The 15660-nt window shown below is 33.5% G+C and overlaps 1 protein-coding gene across 2 annotated transcripts in view; it reads right to left on the bottom strand.

The window, feature by feature from the left end:
* The window catches only part of LOC136978465 (chromobox protein homolog 1-like), a 43828-nt gene extending 35372 nt beyond the window's left edge, over window positions 1–8456 (bottom strand). The window contains exon 1 of one of the 2 annotated variants that reach the window (XR_010881229.1): window positions 8393–8456. Coding sequence is in view for 1 of the 2 variants with exons in the window: in XM_067274180.1 (XP_067130281.1) it covers window positions 8201–8213 (13 nt within the window). In the remaining variant the exon portion in view is untranslated. Of the gene's footprint in view, window positions 1–8200; window positions 8258–8392 lie in introns of those variants that run through there. The other variant, XM_067274180.1, reaches the window with a different exon arrangement.
* Between the last annotated feature and the right edge of the window lie 7204 nt (window positions 8457–15660).

Here is a 15660-nt window from a genome sequence, read left to right on the forward strand (position 1 = left end):
ATTCTTTTCTTGCGGACTATTCTGGCAGTCTAACAGGACGAGATACAGCTCAGTAAGGATCGTATGGATCGCCTTGACATAACGAAATTTTCTCTGAAGAGAAAATTTCGTTATGTCAAGGCGATCCATACGAAGCCAGTTTATCAGACTTCATCGTAGATCAAGAGTTGTGGCCAAAAGTAGAATTTGGTGACATTATATACTATTTGGTTTTGACAACAAATTTCTACACCCTGTCACAAATGAAAGCTTATAAATCTTTAGAGGCCCATAACTATTTAACAAGTGGCTGGGTTTCTCCTGATATAAAAGTAAAAGTAATGAATAACAGCAAAGTAATATTGCTTGGAAAGATATGTTTTCTTTTGTTTGTTTAAACTCGTGTTTTTACGTATTTCTTAACTAAGAATTTTTGTCTGAAAGTAAAAGTCTAATTAAAAACAGCTGTGGAAATTTTTTAATTCAAATTGTTCAGTACCTTTATTTTCTAGTTGAAACTAGCATATAATAAGCCTACTTGCTTTTAGTTTTAACGTGTAATGTTTATAAGTTTGCACTAGCTAACGCCTGAAATTACATTAGTTATTCGTTTATAAATGCACTATACCTAACTAAATTAATATAAGCAAATCAGTAAACTCTTTTAGGTTTTAAAATATAACTTAGTGTTTATTAACGTAAATATTGAAATGAAATGTTTCTGACAAACTCTTGTATTGATATTCACTTTATTTGTAACGAAATTTTTCCGGTTAATTCTCGAGACCCATGCAGTTTGCCTTCGTCATGAAAGCTCCTCAGTTTGGGATCCTTGATGACAAATAATGCCAGGAATTTTAAAAAATGATGTTCCTTTGTTCTTGAGTGAACTAGCATTACACCCAATTACACAACAAATCACCATAGTGATATTCGCGACGAAAAAAAACAACACAAGAACTCCAGTTAAAGCGCACGTGAACACACACAAAACGTAAACAAGTCACAAAGAGTTACAAAGATGGCGCTGGACAATTGCGCATGCTCATGACGTCACTCGTGAGGTTGACACAAAACCTCTCTATTGCCTGAAAGGGTGAATAAAAGCTGGAGAATCTTAAAAAATGAAAAATCTGATCCCTACAGTAAAATGTGAAGATGGTTTAGTGCTATTTGGAGTTCTATGCCTGCAAATAGTGCTGGAACTCTGTAATTTGTTGATGGAATAATGAATCAATATATGTATAAATACATTTTAAATAAAAATGTTCAGAAATCAGTAAGAAAGTTAAAATCAGGGTAAGGGTTTCTTTTCCAGTACGACAATGATCCAAATCACATTTCGAAAATCAGTCAGTTTGTTGATGTGCACTGTATAAAAGCGTTTCCTTGGCTTCCACAATTGTCCAATCTCAACACAATTGAACATTGTAAGATTACATTGAACAATCAAAACAGAATCAATAACAAACAAAACTGATCTTAAAAACATCATCATTGGAGTTTTGAATTTAATGGATAAAACTGTTATAAAACTTTGAATGAATCAATGCCTAGTTGTTACCAGGGTAAAAGGAGGCCCAATTCGTTCTTAAATGCATAAAATGTTTTGTTTTATCATTATTTATTTTTTCTGTCCAAATATTTTTGTGATGTGAAAATTTTTAGTTTTAATTAAAAGTATATTTCACTTTTTGATGATTGTTTTTATACATATGAAGTTTCTAGTGTAAAAAAGTCTAAAGAATTCATATCTGTTATTTTTTTTCCTATTTCATATAAGAAATGAGTGATAACTAAAAAACTCTTCCATTTTATAGGTGTCTGGATACTTTTGTGACCTAGTTAGGTATAGTGTAATTTTAATCATAAGATCTGAGGGCTTGGACCTCACATTTAATTATTTTCAAAAAGTAAAATAATCAATTATCTGAAATTAAGAATTATTATTATTATCTTCTTCAATCAATTTTGCTGCCCTAGCAATCTGCCTCCCTGGGTAGCATCCACCTTGTCCACCATCCTTGTATCAGGCCAATAACATGTCAAATTGGATTGCAAGCTTTTAGAACAAATAGACTACTTGATATATTGACATAAACAAATAGCAAACATAATACATGGAAAGTTGTAAACAAATATATTATTAAACAAATATATAAACTATTATACACCCAACAATCTGTTATATAAGGTTATAAACCGATTATTGTAAAAATCAGGCAAATGAAGTCAGACTCAGTTGAAAGCAATTCTTGAATTACTAGACTCATTGGAGCAGGAATCAATAAAAATGAACCTACTCAGGTTATGGTTCTAAACAGTAGTCTGATGATTCAAGTTGACAGTGACGAAATGCCTCGAATGTTACATGCATTCAATTGATATAAAAAGTATATAATTAGTATTGTGGGGAAGTACTCGATCTTTAGAGTATTCCCTGTGCAGGAACAAAACAAAAAGAAACTTCAAAGAAATAAATCACACGCTCTATGACTCCAATGCAAGGAACTTAAAGTTTATTTTAGTCCTTCCAATCACTACTCTGTCCCTTCGCTATAACAGACACTAAAACAAAAGAAACAACACACACAAAATAAAAACAATCTCGCGACTCTATTGTCTACACGTCCTCTCTCCATTCTTTCTTCCAAAAAAAGGTCCTCTTCTTCCATTGAGCATGCGCAATCTCCCTCTCTCTCTCTTTTTTTCTTTCGAAAACGCAGCCCATCCTTTCTTTACCCTGCAGCCCACCCAAGGATCATGCAATACAACACATTATCTTTGGACCAGTGGCGTGCCGTGACATTTGATGATAGGGAAGCTGTGTTTCTGTAAGAAGCCGACTTTCAGGGGCAATCAGTAAATTGCGCGTCAGTGATGGTCTAGGGTCCATTCGTACGTGCGAATGACAAAAATAAACAATTTATGTACTTTAATTCTAAAATACAAATAATACATACATAATACAATTATAGAAAAACTTGTTTCTTTTTTTTATTTTCTATAAATTAACTCTATTCGGCGATGTTTTCCCGCAAAGTCGTTAATTACTTTATCATAAAAGTCACTCGTCCTTGATTCCATCAACGTATTTAAAAGTTCTTTTTCTATAGAAAGCAACGCTAGTGACGACAATCTTTCCTCCGACTGAGTGTTCCTGGCGAATGTATGAATTCGCTTCATTGTTGAAAAACTACGCTCAACAGACGCACTGGTAGATGGTATTGTAAAAATTAATGATATTAAACCATATAATTCTATTAGTACGTCTTTGTTTAGGTCATCATTAATTATAATATTTTTTATGTCTAAGAGTGACTTGCCAATATAGTCCGGACACGAATATAAATATTGCAATTCACTACGTAATTTACATAAATTAAAAAATTCTCCATAAAATTTACGTAAAGCATTAAAACTCTCTTCGGGAAATTGTTTTTCATAATATTTAAAATTATTAAAATCTAAAAGTGATAAAAATTCTAGAGATTTTATGTCGGCAAATCTGTCAATACAATTTTGTATCAATGTATCCATTATTTCATAAAACAGACGTCTATATAAATCCTTTTTAGACTCAATATCAGTATGTCTCATTCCTCTTTTTGGTTGAATTTCTAAAAAAGTTTCATCTTTTTTCAAAGCGTCCCAAATCAAATCAAAATCATTTCTTTTCTGTCGTAAAAAATCAATAAAGTGATTTATTCTAGTAATACAATATGCTATATTAAAATTTTTTTTTTGTAATATATCAAAAAGGATATCTGAATGTGCAAATATTTGATGAAAAACTAGTAATAAAAAGTGAAAATCAAAATCTATTAAATAATGGTATAATCCTCTTGCGGCAATTGTAGTATCAGAATCCCATTGTTCTGGACTTTCAACCATATTCAACAACAAAAGTTTTAATTCTTCTTTATACTCCATAACGCAGTTTACAATCCTGCTATTGTAATTCCATCTAATAGGTGTGGTTGAAGGAAAACGCTTATTGACTTCTAGGTCTAAGGCGTGAAATCTTTTAGAAGATTTAGAAAAAAATGAAGAAAATCCTGTCATGGTTTGAAAAAATATTTTACATTCTTTTATATATCCAACAGATTGAGAGAAAACTAGGTTCAATCTGTGAGCATAACAGTGTACGAAAATAGCATGTTTGGATATTTCTTTAATTTTAGCTCGGACACCATTATGTTGTCCGGCCATTACGGCAGCACCGTCGTATGTTTGTGCCACTAATTTTTTAGTGCATTGAAATTCGTCTAAGTAACTCTTAATGTGAGTGAATAACGAATTTGCGTCTCTGTTCTCACTCACATCAGTAAAGCCCACAAATCTTTCTTCGACGTTACCGTTTTCTTTCACGTAACGAAATACAGTCGACATCTGGGCTCTGTGGCTAATGTACGTTGTTTCATCTACAATTATAGCAACAAATTTTGCGTTTTCAATTTCTTTTTTAATTTCTTGCAATAAAACGTTTCCTAACGAATTAACGAGCTCATTTTGAATTTTGTTTGATAAGCCAGTAAAAACTGTAGACTTCTCTAAATGCATTTTTAATTGATTATCTGACGTACTTAATAAAGAAACGAGTTCAATATAATTACCTCTGTTATTAGATTCAATACATTCCCTATGCCCTCTAAATGCCAATTCTTGCTTTGCTAAAAAGCATGTAATATCTATTAATTTAGATACAATATATCTATTAGCCGTAACTATCTTGTTATAATTTTCAATATTAATTTTATATTGTTTACTAATGTTAAATTCTATTCTATTTTGATTTCCAAATTGCTTCAATTTTACGAAAGAATCGATGTGACATTTACGATTTTCGTGTCTTTTTCTAGCTTTACTCAAATTATTTAAATCGTCAAAGCCATTCTTATTCCACACACTAATTTCATTTGAAAATAATAGGCAAGGCCAACAAAACAATTTTTGCATTTTTATGCATCCACAAAGCCATTTTACGTCTTGATAAATTTTATCATGAAAATGTCGAACAAATTTTTTTGTCGAAGTACTTATATTTAATTTAGGAGTTGGTCTTTCTCTTTTAATAATGGCTTCTTTTTCATTATATTGTCTTGAGCCAAAACTTTTTTTAAGTAAATTTTCAATATCACAATTACAGTTTAAATCGCTAGCCATGATATAAGGGCTAAAATTAAAAATAAAATTATTAAAACTTACTTAGTAAAATAAAATTTGTGATGGATATACAATTATACATACCTGGTACAAAATATTCAATTGTATGAATATACTTTTGCGAAGAAACATATATAAAAATAACATTAAATATTGTTTATTTTTAAATATTTAAACAATCCACTGAGTTAAAATTGCTCCCTGCGAGTGGCTCACAAATGGAAACAGAGACGATTTTGGTAGGTGTACAGTGAATGACAATGCATGCATGACAAATCCCGAAAGTGCCGATACCGGTCAATGTCAAATGCCTCTTTTGTCGCATCACTAGTATATCTCAAAGGACGCGACAGGGCTGTTGTAAATTTTAAACGTTTCTCATCATAGATGTAAATATGTTAAACTTAATAGTCATTTGTTTTCTAACTACTGCAATTCGTTTTAGTACCAGGTGTACACGGAAATCAGTTCCCCACTGTACTGAGCTAGTAATTGCTTCGGTTAAGCTTTTGTTTAAGTCAGCAGGGTTTTACTTATGTCACCATTCCCTAATCTCTTAATTATTTAACTACTTCTTAGTAGAAATAACTCGAAACCAGTTACTTTGTACTCGAATATCTGTAGTCTTGGGAAAAAAGTGGAAAGAAATTTTTATGACAACCGATACTTAGATCGTACATTTAAGGAAAATAAATTCTAGAGCTTTTTTTGTATACCATTGTACGTCTCATTCATTAAATTTGGTTGTAAATAATGATGCCAAAGTAACAGTTAATTTTTTAACATTATACAAGAATTGTACACATTTTTTCTGCATTCCCTTACAGATGGGACATACTATAATCGTAATATCACCGGTTTAACATTGAAACCCGTAAGTAATATAAGAAGGGAGAGCAGAATAAATATATCAAATATTTTAATGGATTTTTTTAAACTCCCGTCAACTATACAGAACTATCATAAAAACATGCCAGTAAACTCCTATCGGTTGGGTTAAGTTATAAATCTAGTCTAGGGTGGGCAACCTTTTTTATAACACGGGCCAGAATAAATTTTACGTTTTTCCGCGGGCCGTAGTAGTTAATTGACGCCTTTTTGTGACTCGTAATTTTTTTAGTCTGCAAATATGAAATAAATAAATAAAAAGTTTATACTACATTTATTTCTCTTATCGTTTTCGAAAATTACAAAGAATTGGAAAATTAACTATTAATTAGTTATTTTTCCAATTTAATAATCTATTAAAGATCTCGCGGGCCGGATAGAAACTTTTCGCGAGCCGTAGCTGGCCCGCGGGCCGGGGTTGCCCGCCGTTGATCTAGTCTACTCGTGATTCATGTAATCGGGCGAGAGCGGCCGAATATCTAGCAGGCAGGCGGCTAAACAGCCCACAACCGGTCCGGGATATAAAGTTAGAAGCTTTATGTGTGAAGCATCCACCAGCTAAACCGGGTGACGTTGGTGCTCTGTAAAGCGCATGCGCCAATGCCTATAATCTGGCTGCTTGGAAGTTGACAGGCAGGTGGCTAACAGCCCACAACTGCTCCGGGATATAAAGCTGTACTCTTTACGAGTGTGTCGCTTACCCGGTTTAGCCGGGTGAGCTAAACCGGGTGAGGTTGGTGCACTGTAAACCGCATGTGCTAATGCCTATATAATCTGGCTGATTGGAGACTGACCCGGTTTCGACATTCCTTCTGCCACCGAATTATTCGAATATACAATAGCAATCTTATCGTTTTTTTCACATGTAGTATAGAAATTTGTAAAAGATACATAATGCAGTTATAATAAAATATTAATTTTAATTAATTCAAAGTACGTTAAAATATGAAAATTTATATTTTATAAAATTCAAGGGAAAGTCATTGGAAGGTGGAATCGGCGCTTCCATCGCTTCCAATGACGGCACGCCAATGGACTACATATCTCCCCTCCTCCCATTAACTTTTACAACAGGAAGCTTTTACGTTATGAGGGCCTGTCCATCCTTTACACCATGAACCACCCAAGGGGTTGGTTACGAACCGGTTAGGCAACAGAACACGTGGTCTTCAGACCACAGTATATTTATTATTTATATCTTATACTGATATATACCTAAAGGAACTGGAGTCAAAGCATTTGTGTACCAACTTTACAGCCCTACTAAAAAAATATTATTGCATGGCAACATGACAGAGAGCCTTGCAGTGCCTGTCAGATAATGCCCTAAGTTCCCCACGGCCTGTACACTGGGGAACTTAGGGCACATGCTCCCCTTTTTATTTCTGAGTTGCCCTTTTTGTAATCCCTAAATTCCATTATCAACAAACAATAGAAAATTCATAACTTCTAGCCTATTCTGCAAATTTAAAAAAAACTAATGAACAATACTTGTCTGTTGTCACGCGACTTCATCATACATCGAAAAAACTTGGCCTGGAAAACAAGGATGTTCCTCATTTTAGTCTCAATTACAACCGGCGTCACCTCATGCCATCATCAATCCAACAATAAATCATAACTTGGAGCTTATTGCCTAACGTGCCTTCCTTTTTTTGTCGACTGCAGGCACTACTGCATGCGTCTGTGACAATGTATAATTGTGGCTAGAATGCATTCCAAGTTTTTAATTTTATGTATAAAATATATACAGGTATACCTCGCCTTACGTCAATAATTGGTTCCAGAGTTATTGGTTCCGAGTTATGTTTCAGTAAGAAGTAAACAAAGCTACTTGCATCCAGCGCACTCTCTCAAGGTCTCCTGTGCAGAGCACATGCATTTCATAATCGCATCTTGCTACACTGTACCAAGCCTTGATAAACTGTCACGTCAAATACACACATCACATCACACACAACGGATCAACTCGGCATCTATCAAATATGAAGATTTACAGATTAGTCTTCAAATATCAGAAAGGACATGTAGGAGGACACTTTTCGAGGGAGGACAGAACTTACAAAAGGACAGTTGGTCACCTTAATATAAGCAACTTACTTTATTCATGTAAATAAACTATTGGTTAGAAAATTAATATGTAAATCATAATTATAAAAAGAGTTACCATTACTTTCCATATTTCAGATCTCACCAATTATAAATTCTTTTGACAAAAGAAATCCTTTACCAAAAAAAAAAAAAATATATATATATATATATATATACACACACTTAATCCTGAACAATTTATATAAATTAAAAAATAATCATTAATATAAATATATATATATATATATATATATAAAATATAACTTACCAAATTATCACTGTAGAAGAAATCGTCTGTCAAATGCTTAATATCTTCTGCACACGAAATTTAGGCGGGAAAACTCTACGTTTAAGGATATCCCAGAATTCAATTTAATTTTAAATGCTTTTCCGTTAAACAAAAGTGCGCATGAGTTACCCGCTTTACTTCAGTAACGGTTTTATGTGATGACGGTCAATTTAATATCTGATTAGACACAAATAATAATAATCGTTGTTAAATACGAGGTGATCGTAGTTAAATTAGATGTTCTTTAGAGCTTTCTGTAAAAAGAACTATTGGACAAATCCAATCAAATTTGATATACATAGGTTACCGTAGTTTCGATTTTCGGGGAAAATTTTATTTCGAAATATATCCTCTAGGACGAAATTCGGCGTTGACCTCTCAATGTTCGTATTATGTACATTTTGTAATGAATTTTTGTAATGTAAGTGATAAAAATATTGTTACATCCCCACATATAAATAATACGATGTATTTGCTGGTGTAGAAACGTTGCGTGGTGCAATGAGAAAAAAGCGTAAACAACGCTAGCATGTTGCTAACGTTTCTACACCAGCAAGTACTGTACTGTACATCGTATTATTTATTTGTGGGGATGTAACAATATTTTTATCACTTCAGTAGCATGTACGGCGAAAATTAGTTTCCAATTTTTAAATAATTTTAAACACGTTGTTCGAATTCCAGTTTCGAATTTTATACTGGTCAATAGCCTGACGAAGACCAAGTTTTTGGTCGAAAACGTTAGTTTTTATCTAAAGCTATTCGTACTGGGATATAAAAAGGTTTTTAGTGTGTTGATTTATCCTTTCCAAGGATTGTGCGAGAAGTTGGTTTTATGTATACAGTATACATAAGGGAAAGTATATATTGGAATCGTGCCAAATTTCACCCTCCACGTTTTGAGACCTCGTGAATCTAAAAAAGTAAAAAAAAAAAAAAACAAAGGGGGAATTCTGAGTGTGTGTATTTCTTTTAATATTTTTGGAGTAATGATTAAGAAACGAAATTTTGCAATGTAGCTTATATATAATGGGGCATTAATACTATTAAATGTTGGTGGTTAAAGGTCAAGGAGGGAGATAGGAATTGGACTTAATGAAGGTTTTACTCGTTATTAACATTTAAAATTTTTCATAAAACTTGTCTTTACTTTCAAAATTAAGCGTTTTGCCATTTTATTATAATTAATAATATAAAAAGTTTTTAACATAAAATATTGTAACAGATGGCGCCACACACAATTTATTTATTAACCCCTCTGTCATCCGGTCATATTTTCGTAGTGTGTTAAATTCACTTTATCTGCATATATTTTTCGTTGTAGGATTCCCAGGATTTTTACTTTAGTTCAGTGTTTCCCAACCTTTTTTGTGCTATGCCCCACCTGAGCCTTTCTAAAATTCTTATGCCCCCCAACATATATGTTGAACTCTTTTGGAAGGTCTCTCGTTGTCGTGTTCGTTGAAGTTTTTCTTGCACTTAATTGCCACTGTTTTATTGTAACCACGATAAAACCCAATCCTTTCATCAAAGTCTTTTGCACTTTCCAGTAGTGATGTAACGAACAGTATATTCGGCCTCAACCGAATACCGAATATTCGGCTAGGAGCGTGGCCGAATACCGAATATTCGGCCAAACTATTCGGCTTGATTAAAGCACGAACGAAAATTGGCGCGCAAACCGCATTATGGCAAAGATCGCGCACCGTGCTCTCTATTGGTCCGCTGTCACTACGATTTTTTCTTCCATTAGGTCTAAATTATTTAAATTAATTAAAGTTAATATGAGATGGAGCCTAACGTCTACCTCTAGTGCCAAATTGGTTTATAATTTATGTAATAGCCGTAAATAGCCCGCTATGATTCGGCAGTTGTTGGTATTTAGATGTAAGTTATAACTTGTAAGTTATTTTATTTGCAATCGATCTTTTTAACTCTTTAATTAAGCACTAAAATTTTGTTTTTATTACGTATTTGTAGACTGAATAGTACCCTAAGGATCAGGGCCGGATTATCGAATAGGCAAAGTAGGCAAATGTCTAGGGCCCGTAAGTCGGAGGGGCCCGGCTTCAGTGCAGAAGATTTCTCTGTTTGAAAATGAGTTAAATTTAAGAAATTCGATAGGACAGAAAATGCTGTACTTAACAATTCTTTTCTTACTAAGCTCGTCTCGACTAGCCATTGCCTAAAAAAAAAAAAAGGTCAACATCCTCCCGTGGGTCAGAAGTAACGCCACGGGATCTCGCGCCATATAGATATATTCCTAGGGCCGCATCTCGTGGTAGTACCGATGTATGGATGGTTATGATTTATTTTCTAAATCTACACCTATATATCGCGACATCGCATATACGATACAGCGTTCAAGTCGAGTGCGAAGATATTACAATTCAATAGTGTTTTATAAAAGAGTTAAAAAGGGTGACACTACGGTGTGACTTGGGGTGACACCACGATATCCGCACCGGGTGTCACCCATGCTAGCTACGCTAATGTCACATTATATAAGATTTGTTTAGAAGCAACTTATTTAAATGGGGCCCCAATTTAAATTTTGTCTAGGGCCCGCTAGAGGCTTAATCCGGCGCTGCTAAGGATATACTTTAGTGGTGACATAATATGGTCTAGTTTCTTTCCAGTTGTGGAACAGTTCAAATATATTATTGGGGAGTTTCTATTTGTGAAGTTTTGTGATATTTCGTTGCTATTGTTTTTGTCAATATTTTAAAAATTAACATGATTTCAAATGTTATCTTTTGTATATAATGAAAAATGCTCATTCTTTGCTTTATATATAAAATAAATTATATATTAGTTACTCATCTTCTAGAAATAGATAAATAATTCTTTCATTAAATACGATAAGTTTCAATAAAATGTTTCGTAACTCATTTTAAAATATCATAGAAATATTAAAATATATGCGAATACGAATATGACATAATTAACTAAACAACATCATTAATGCCCGATACATTCTAACCTACACGCCATCAATGCCATAAGATATCGGGCTAGATAAAGGCTATAATGTTATTTAACTACGAAATAATTTAATACTAGAGTTAGATGCCATTTCTTATTAACTTTAATAATTATAATTTAATGTTCAGCATTAATAAAAGTTACCAAAATGATTAATTTACTGTGTTTTTGTTATTTCTTACTCCTGTTTCTAGGTATTCGGCATTAAGGCCGGATGGCCGAGCGGTCAAGGTTAGCAGCCTGCCGCCCTGGGGGACTCGGGATCGAATCCGGACGGGTCGAAAAATCCCCAGGAATTTTTCGGGGGGTGGTCCGTCCGGATATGTCGGTCCCCGTCCCTCACCACCCGGCCGCCCCATTGTAGGCCTGGCCGAACCCATAATGGGCTTGCTACAAGAGGCCTTCTTAGTGCCCACTGGGCGGAAAGAGTTACAAAAAAAAAATGGTTAATCCCACCCCTAGGGAAAAGGGTTTTAAAGGGAAGTTCTAGAAGGAAAGGGAAACAAAGAACAAATAAAATTAAAACTAACTTAAACCAATATTTACAATAAGTATGGCGTACAGCGGCTATACGGTTAACTTAAACTCTGGATGAGTCCATTTTTGAATTGCCCCCCTTAACAATCAAATTGTCCCTCTGTGGGGCGTGGGCTCCCACGTTGGGAAACACTGATTTAGTTAGTCTCCACAAATGTTTATTTTTTATCGTAAAGTTTCTACATCTGTCAATCCTTCACACTCCTTTAGCGGTCATTATTGTTATTCAGAAGAGATAGATATGGTTAGTTTTGTATTTGGAAAAATATTTCATTTTTATATATAGGAATTTATATATTCATAGATATAATGGATAGTGCCAATTTTAATGCATTTATTGAATTATTGGTTTCCTTCTAGTTTTGAAGAGAAAGTATTTGCAGAAAGCGTTTCTAAGATGAGTGTCCATGATGTTTTTAAAAGTTTTATTTATTTGACTTTTCTTTATTATGGTGTAGATTTGATGTTAGTGTGCATTTATTTTTTATTCTTGGGCGTATTTCTTGATTCAATGTTTTTGTTTTAACGTTGCTTTACATTTGTTAATGGTTTTTGGAGTTTCTGTAGCCACTGGTCGATTTCCATTAGTGTTATTTCCCAGATTATGGGGCTAAGGAAATAGTTTAGAAAATACGTTATTAAGTGATTACTACTTTTTATAAATTTATAACAAATGATGAAAAATTTCATGATTCTCTAACCCGTATATTTACCATTTTGTGTGTGGCACGGGGGATTTGCTTGCTCGCCAATTTTAAAACAAATAATGTAAAGGAGGTTTATTTGTCAGAAGCATCTGTATAGTGTCAATATCATGAATTCTTGAATTTATTGGAACAACAACGGTAAATAAGTTTGCTAATTAGAATGGCTTTAATCGACTTTTCAGTCGATTGTTTCCAGTTGAATAAGTAGGCTACTGTTATATGATTTAGTAAACAAAGTTCCTTAGTAATAATATATGTTATTAGTAAGGTCCGAAATTTTGGGTGCCGCACCCACTCAATTTTTGAAAGGGGCAGAGTATGAAAAGACAAACTAAGTTGGTTTTAGTGCAGTAGGCCCCCTCATTGCCAAATTGTTTAGCACCCAAATGCGCCCAAATCGCAAACCTGCCCTCAAAACAGTGACTAGCACCCAAACTATATATTTTGCATTTAGCTTTCCCCTTTTTTACATTTTCAAAGAATATATTGACAATTATCTCTTTTTTGATGGTTTTTATTCATTCACTTGAGGGGGGAAAAACAAATTCATTAAACCAGACTATGTGTGCTGAAGAAAAAATACAATAATTAGCTTACTCTCATCTTTTGTTGAGAGAAAAGGGAGTAAAGCGGAATTTTCTGGACTAAACAACTAAACCTTAGGGTTGTTTTAAGAATGTAAACAGATCCATTGAAAATCTGCAATACGTGTTTTCTAAGAAAAGAACAATCTAGAAAATTCTGTATTGAGGTCACCTTACCTTGTGAGCGCAACAGTTCCAATTTCCTTTGTTCGGTGTCGGCGACATTAGAAAATGGAAAAATTGTCCGCATCTAAATTGAACATTTTAGCAAATAAGTTTAAAGATGAAGGCGTATGCACACTCGGAAAAGTTCTTTGCTGTTCCATTTGCGATTATATGATTTCAGTTGATGTGAAACACGAATAAACTAAAATCAGGCGACACATAAGTTTGGAAAAGCATAGAGAAAGCAAAAAAAAAAAAAAAAAAAAGGAATTTCGAGCATATATTTATAGGGACACCTGAACATTGTTGGAGATATTCCTGTAGTGTTTATACTGGAATAAACAACAGATTCCACAAAACGGTACGTGCTGAACATTCTTATTGCACCACTGATCAGGTGCTATGTACTGTACAACCAACGTTGTTCAAAATATACCAACTTGAAAATACGAACTCAACGAAATCTAATATCTGGTCATCCGTTGGGGGTCTTGGATAAACAGTGTGGTATTCTACTGCGAGAACTTCGAGAAAATTAATGCGTTTATCAACGAACTTCCTCCTGGTGATTCTGCGGCCGTCGACAGTGTCGAGAAACTGGTCGCTGATCCAGTAGTGACCATAGAGCTCTACTCCGTGCATTCATACAAGTTATTGGTGGATAAAATCAATTGGTGGAATGTTGTAAGTCAGGCGCTTGATGTACTGGATGGTTTTGTCCTGGACCAATCTAGTTTATCAAAAATTCCCGATTTGAAAAATATTCTGGATTGCACTAAACTAGAATTCTGAGTAAAACTGAAACATGTTCCCTTAATCTCGGTCGATGTAAAAAAATCTTTTTCCTTATATAAAGATATTCTATCCTCCAAACGAGAAAACTTCATTTTTACGAACATTGAAATGGTTACTGTTGTAAATTACAATGCTCATCTTTGTCTAAATTGCAATAAACAATTATGTAGTTTGTAAATATAGTACATCTTGTTGATTTTTGTCTTAATAATACAGCATTAAAAGCACCCAATCCATTCTAAAACTGCACCCAAAAATCCGGATCTTAGGTATATCTTGATGACAGAATACATCGTTGATATTAATGCATAGTTTATCATAAAAAAGGAAACGTTTTATTGAAATTAGTAAAATTTGCATTTTAATAATGCTGTAACCAACTTTCTCCTTTTTAAATTACTGTATTACATAAATGCAAGTGCAATATTTGTATACTATTTCATAAATACTGTATTTTTCTTTTGTAGATATATCGGTATCTGTTCATAAATTTTGTAGTGTGCGGCTAGGTGTACAAAAAATGTAACAGTCTTAAATCAGGGGTCGCAAACTGGCGGGCAGGATACGTCCCATTAAGGCCCGATATCCGGCCTTGATTTCTTTTCTAAAAATTAATGTTTCTAACATCTTGTAGGGATTAAAACAAAAAAATTCAAACGTGTAACTGTTTACGTAAATCGTAAAGGCCTGGCAACAAAAGGACCTTTGTTAGAGCTTTTTTTTTTTTTAAATACCAAATTTTTAATTAGTATGTTTTGGTTTACCGAATATTGAATACAGCCCGCGTCTGATATACATTTCTTTGACTAGCCCTTCGTTTCGTTTGAGACCCGTCTTAAATCAGGTGTGTTATTGCAACGTTTTTTTTTTAAAAAAACTTCGCAGAAGATTGAGATATTTTTTCGAAATAATTCCATACACTTGATTTTTTCTGTACATTTTGAACTATTCGGGTACACGACAGCTGGCGACAAACTTAAAAATTTTAGCACACTTAGCAAATATACGATTTGGCGGATTTTTATTTGTAAATATTGGTTATATATATATATATATACATACATGATTAGGGCTTCTGAGGTATGAGTTATAAGTTATCAACTGAGTTACGAGTTACTTCCAACTTGCAAAGAGGAAATGTTTTGGAACAACTCGTCAATTATTGTCTGTCAGAAGCGGTTAAAAAAAAGCACATCAAAGAAAAGCAGTTTTTCGAAAACAAATTCTTTCGAGAACTTTTATTTTAATATATAATGTAATGCATTTTTAATTTTATGTAGTTATTGTCTTTGTTTTCGCGTATAAATGTTAATTTTGGGGAGTATCTATCAACTGTCATTCGGGACGTTTTTAACTTGTAAAAATAAATAAAGTATGTAACATGTGTAAATGTGTTTGCTAATTACAAAATAGTTCTTTTAACTCGTTTAACTCATTTCTTACAAAAATAATATTTAAATTCACCGGGTTGTAG

Source organism: Centruroides vittatus, unplaced genomic scaffold (assembly GCF_030686945.1).
Source record: "Centruroides vittatus isolate TY-2023 unplaced genomic scaffold, ASM3068694v2 contig_1154, whole genome shotgun sequence".
In the NCBI taxonomy this organism is placed as follows: domain Eukaryota; kingdom Metazoa; phylum Arthropoda; class Arachnida; order Scorpiones; family Buthidae; genus Centruroides; species Centruroides vittatus.